We start from the raw sequence: 6,000 nt of genomic DNA, 5'->3' as shown, positions 1-6,000 counted from the left end.
TTCGATTTTTTTTTTTTAATCATTTTACTTTCTTTTCATTACTTTTTCTATGCGGGGGGGGGGGTATTTTCTTGCACATTTCACTCGGGCTCTGAACTCACAAGCCCACCTGTTTCCTGTTTCTCCCTCCCAGGGGCGGGGCAAGACGCGGCGAGCCTGCGCAATAGGGCCTCAGACCCGCCCCTTGACCCGGTAGCGCGCTTGTTCCCTCCCGCTTGCCGTCTTTACAGCTATGGCGGCCGCCCGGCTCCCTGCATGCCTGGTCCTGCAGCCGCGGGCCAGAACCCTTCGAACCTTTTCCGCCGCTGTGTCTCCGGCCACTCGCTCTCCGAGACCAAGCCCGTGTGAGTGTCTGCCCCGTCCCTTCCGGGCTTTGGGGGAGGTGAGGGGGCGGAATACAGGCCCATGATGGCCGCCGCTGTGGCGGAGCCGGAGCCACCCCAGGGAGGCCGGTACGTCCTCTGCCGTTCTGTCGCTGGCCCGCCTAGTAGGAAAGCCGCGGATGTGGGTCTGCCCTCTGTGCGGAGTGTCGCCTGGTTCTTGGCAGCCAATTTCTGTTTCGGGTCCTTTGGGCGCCGCGAGCTTTCTCCCTCCCTTCTGCGTGACCTGCGCTTTCAGATGCTCCCTCCTAGGGCCACCGGCACAGGTCTCTCTCTGGTTGCTGGTGCTCGTAGTGTTTGTTGGGCAGTGTTGAACCACGGATTTTTCCGAAATTTAAGAGAAGCGTGCAAGTGTCCTAGAATAAACTACAGCTCTGAATTCCAGGGCTAGTTATGCCACCAAATGGGATTGACCTTTATTCAGTAGGCATTATTGAGGTGACCTTCATTCAAGAGAGATTTTAGGGATGCCCGATACCGTTCTTGCCCTGGAGGAATCTAGTGGAAAAGTCTAGTTATGCAGAGACTAGAAGTGCTGTGCAGGGTGAGGTGCTGTAATAGAAGCGTGAATACAGTAAGGGGGCGGGGGGCCCCGAGGAGCAGCCCGCAAGAGTTAGGAAAAGCTCAGTCGAGGGGTCGCGTCCAGTTATTCACCAGGTCCTATCCTGGTGATATTTTCTGTAATATGTCTAATGTTCATACTACTAACTGTCCAGTTTAGGCCACTATCTCTCACTTCTACGATGGTTTCTTCACTGGTCTCTCTTTCTGCTCTTGTTCTCCTACCTTGAATTCTCACAACAGCCAGAGTGAGGTGTGCAAAAAGCAAATCTTAACTTGCGACTCCCATGTTCAAAATCTGCAAATGGTTTTTCATTGCTTTGAGATAAATGGCAAATTCCTTAATGCATCATACTAGCTCTTTCTAGTCTTAACACTCTTTTTAATCTTTCATTCATCTATTCATTCTACAAATACTTAACTCTTACTGTGTGCTAGGTGGTGTTCTAGATACTGGGATACAGCAGGGCCCTTCATCTCATGAAGCTTACATTTTTTGGGGGAAATCAGATCATAAACAGGGAACCAGTGTCAGTACAATGTTAGGTGCTATGAAGAAAAATAAAGCAGGGTCTTGAGAATGATGGGTTGGGGGAATAGTGGCTGTAGGATAAGGTAAGGTAGTCAGGAAAGAACTCCTGGGGGAGTGACATTTGAGCAGATCTGCGGGAAGAGCATTGTTGGCATAGGGAATTGCAAGTGCAAAAACTCAAAAGTGAGAACGAGCTTAGGGGTGTGACCAAGGAATAGAAAAAAGGCCAGCGTGGCTGGAGCTAAGTGAGTAAAGAGAAGAGTGGAAGTATAAGATATCAGAAAAATACGTAATGACCTCATCTGGTAAAGGCTTATGGGCATTTGGCTTGGATTTTGTTATAAGTTTGGGATCACATTGGTAGGTTTGGAACAGGGAGTGATATATAATATGATGTATACTTTTAAAAGATCACTGGCTGCCGTGTAGAGAGCCAGGGGTAAGAGTGGAAGCCAGGAGACCAGTTGGGAGCTGATGTCGTACTCCAAATGAGATGCTAGTGACTTGGATTGAAGTAATAGTGGAGCTGGTGTGGTTGGATTTGGTATATATTCTGAAAGTACTGCTAACAGGACTTACTGACGGATTTGATCTGGAGCTTGAGGAAAAGTCTCAAGGTAGCATGTTGGATTTTTATCCTGAGAACTTTGATGAACGGTGATACCATTTAGAGGGACTGGGAAGACTGGAAGAATGAAATCAAGAGCTCTGCCTATGTTGTGTTTTAGTTGAGACGCCTATTAAATATATCTCTGACCTATTAAATATCACTTTTCTTAGTGCTCCTTATGCCCTACTCTTAAATTTCAGCCATATTGAACTTGTTTACTTTGATTTTCCATCTTCTCTCTCACTCTAGAACACTTTTTCTACTTGTCTGTTCCCACGGCTACTTCCTGCTCATCTTTAAGGTTTTCGCTTGAAGTCCGCTTCTTCAGGGATGTTTTCCCCAACTAATTGACTAGGTTGGGTCCCCTGCTGTATGCTTCATCAATATTTATAACTGTTTATTGAAATTACTTGCTAAATAGTTATCTTATTTGACAGACTGTGCATTCAGTGAGAGCAAGGACTGTGTTTCTGTTGTGCATTGCTGCCTTCCGAGTTGCTGGTACACAATATCACTCAAACAATTTTCGAATAAATCAATGAATTACTATTGAGGGATGAATAAGAATTTGTCAGATGAAGTGGAGAGGGAGTAGGGGACAGAAGGCAGGCAGATGAAAGGGAGGCACGTTGTAGACAGAACAGAAAGTTCAGAGAAAAACTCAGGGACCTGGTACTGCAAGTTCCGTGTAGTTATGGGGCTTGTGAAGCTAGAGTTAGTGGTTCAGAATGTGAGGTCTTTTGTGCTATGCTGTCATCACCCTAACTACTTGGTCTTTAGTTTTCTTGGCTAAAAGACCTCTAAATAAGGGTAATAATAGTACTTACAGTTATTGTGAAGAATAAGATTAAATGAGATAAAGCATTTAGCACAGCGTCTGGACATGTGAAAGTGCTGAATAAATACAGTTATTATATACTATTTTAGTATAACAAAACATTAATTTAGAGAGACATATGTTAATATTTTAAAAGGTAGATACTGTATGTAAGTAATTTACCCTCTTGTACAGTTACGTGATTTATTAGGAATAACTATGAGTTTTGTTATTATTGGCATTATTTTAGCATTGGCAGTGCTAATAAACAGTAGAGGAGGAGAACTGAAGGTTGTTTTGTGTCTGTGTGTGTGTAAAGAACAGAATAATTCCAAATATGAACACGTATATATTAGAATATTTCAAGCCAGTTACTTTTAAAGATGCAAAATACTTATTTCTAATTAGATATTTTATCTTGGGAAAGTAAGCTTATTTGATGATGAACCTTAAAAGTTACTGAAAATATTGCTCTAGTTGATGAGTTCACCATATCGTCAATCACAATATATTTTATATTCAAGTAACTCTTGGATTTTCTTACCTATTTCTGAATTTTCATTTTCATTAAAATGATTTAGTCCCTGAACTTACAGAAAATGGATTATTGTTTCCTTTTTTTTTTGCGGTACGCGGGCCTCTCACTGTTGTGGCCTCTCCCGCTGCGGAGCACAGGCTCCGGACGCGCAGGCTCAGCGACCATGGCTCACGGGCCCAGCCGCTCCGCGGCATGTGGGATCTTCCCGGACCGGGGCACGAACCCGTGTCCCCTGCATCGGCCGGCGGACTCTCAACCACTGCGCCACCAGGGAAGCCCTATTGTTTCATTTTTATATTACTGAATATTTTAAATTATGTGAGAATTGTGGGATCATGAACAATGTTGAACAGCTCTGTGTTATAAAATTCTCTGTAACTGTTGTGTTGTCTTTTAGCTACAACAGAAAGAAGGTCCAGATATGAAAGGCCACTGAGAAGAAAGGTAAGCAGCTAATGTACTCTAGTATAGACTGTCTTACTGGTTTCTGAAACTCTGAAGTGAGGCAGATACTCATTATGAGGCAGAAGGGTGCTGCACGAGAAGGCTTCTTCTCAGGGGGCTGTTGACTGGGTGACTACCACAGCCCTGGCTCTAGTCTTCCACTGCTTTTTTTTTTTTTTTTAATTTTATTTATGGCTATGTTGGGTCTTCGTTTCTGTGCGAGGGCTTTCTCTAGTTGTGGCAAGTGGGGGCCACTCCTCATCGCGGTGCGCGGGCCTCTCACTATCGCCGCCTCTCTTGTTGCGGAGCACGGGCTCCAGATGCGCAGGCTCAGTAGTTGTGGCTCACGGGGCCAGCTGCTCCGCGGCATGTGGGATCTTCCCAGACCAGGGCTCAAACCCGTGTGTCCTGCATTGGCAGGCGGACTCTCAACCACTGCACCACCAGGGAAGCCCCTTCCACTGCTTTTTGTCAGTTCCCTGAGAATGGATCATCTTTGAGAGGTGGACTCATTCACATACTCCCAGGAAATAGGTATATAAACCAGAATAAAGAATTATTTTTGATGATGCCTTGAACAGTCATGCAGCCTGGGATGTATGCGTTAATCTAACCAGTTTGGTCTCACCCTGTAGGTATCTCTATGGAGGAATCCAAATTATACGGTCACTTAGGAAGCATGGAGTCAGAACAAAGGCACATTAGTTGGAAGTTAAATGGCACCAATTATAATCGTATAGAGTAGTCATTTTCACAGGAATATTAACTGCTTCCAGGACATATACTACATGTATATTACTTAGATGGGTGTTGCCTAGTTTTGCCTCTTCAAACCTTCATTTTGGGTTTAAAGGGAATGCTGGGCATCCCTGTCTATCAAATACAGTTTAAAAAATAAATATGTTAATGTGATTGACTAAAATATCATGTAGTTATTCTCTGGGCCTAGGAAACATATTATTTCTCATTATGTATCTATTCATTTAGTTTAATCCTAATTTATTTATTTCTGAGTTCTTGTTCTTTATGTTCCTTTTTCTTATTTCCTTTATTTCCAAGTTTGTATCACTGTCACCTCATGTACTGACTTTCATCAAAGTTTTAAAACTTATTCAAAATATATCATTTCTTACCCCTTCATAAACAATATGTAGAAGTTTGCTAAAAGTCTAAGTAAATAAATAAGATAGAGAAATTTTTTTGCGAAGGAAATGTGCTGTTAAAGGGGATCCTTGCTACTGGGTTTAAGGAAACTGTGCCAGAGATATTTAGGTACATTTAGTGTTTTTTCATTTCAGCAGCATTAGCTGTGGGAGGTCAGATTTTATGTAGGTTGTAAGTCCTCTTATGTTTCTCTTAATTGCAGCTTTTTTGCTTTAAAATTAAAGAATATGTTTATATTTAAAATATTAAACTCTTTTACATTCCTCAGGCACTACCTCCTAGGACAGAGAAAATGGCTGTTGACCAGGACTGGCCTAGTGTTTACCCTGTTGCAGCGCCATTTAAACCCTCAGCAGTACCTCTTCCTGTTCGAATGGGTTATCCAGTAAAAAGAGGGGTGCCCATGGCTAAGGAGGGAAATCTGGAACTTTTAAAGGTAAGATAAGTTGCTGGTTCATTGACTAAAACTTATATCTAAATAAATGCTGATCTCCCTCTGACACCTACCCTCTCCCCCAACACTTCAAGGTTCAGTGCATAGCAGCTTACTGTATTTTAATTCAATCTTTTTCCAGATAATAATGGATATTATGTTTTGGTTATCCTCGGCAAAGAAGGCTCAAAGAACCCTAGGCATTTAAGAATGTAATTGATTGGTCCGATGGCTTCCTTTTGGCTTTTTCGTTTCTGTCGTATCTTTTCTATATTGTGTCTTTTAAGCAGAACTAAGAAAAGTGAAATAACCTAATTTGAGTTTGAGAACTGGGAGGTGAAGTTTTTACTTTTGAAAAAGAGATTTAAAACTTCTACAGAAAATTATTTAGTAGTATTGTTATAGTCCTTAAACTTCTTTATTTCTTGAAGAAAAATAGGTCATGTTAAATGTTTCAGTTGATAGCATCTGTAATGAGTTGATAGCATCTATAATGATTTCTGAAAAACAGACTTGTTAAA

General features: G+C 42.2%; 1 protein-coding gene across 1 annotated transcript in view; it reads left to right on the top strand.

The window, feature by feature from the left end:
* Positions 1-232: 232 nt before the first annotated feature.
* Positions 233-6,000, top strand: part of MRPS35 (mitochondrial ribosomal protein S35) — a gene marked incomplete at its 5' end in the record, with an annotated part of 45,253 nt that continues 39,485 nt past the window's right edge. Inside the window, 3 exons of the mRNA XM_079715855.1 lie at positions 233-344; positions 3,836-3,882; positions 5,315-5,482. Coding sequence (XP_079571981.1) covers positions 233-344; positions 3,836-3,882; positions 5,315-5,482 — 327 coding nt within the window. The remainder of the gene's footprint in view (positions 345-3,835; positions 3,883-5,314; positions 5,483-6,000) is intronic.

This window comes from Hyperoodon ampullatus, assembly GCF_949752795.1.
Source record: "Hyperoodon ampullatus genome assembly, chromosome: 11".
Taxonomy (NCBI): domain Eukaryota; kingdom Metazoa; phylum Chordata; class Mammalia; order Artiodactyla; family Ziphiidae; genus Hyperoodon; species Hyperoodon ampullatus.
Note: the sequence above shows the minus strand (reverse complement) of the source record. Positions and strands in the feature narration are given on the sequence as shown.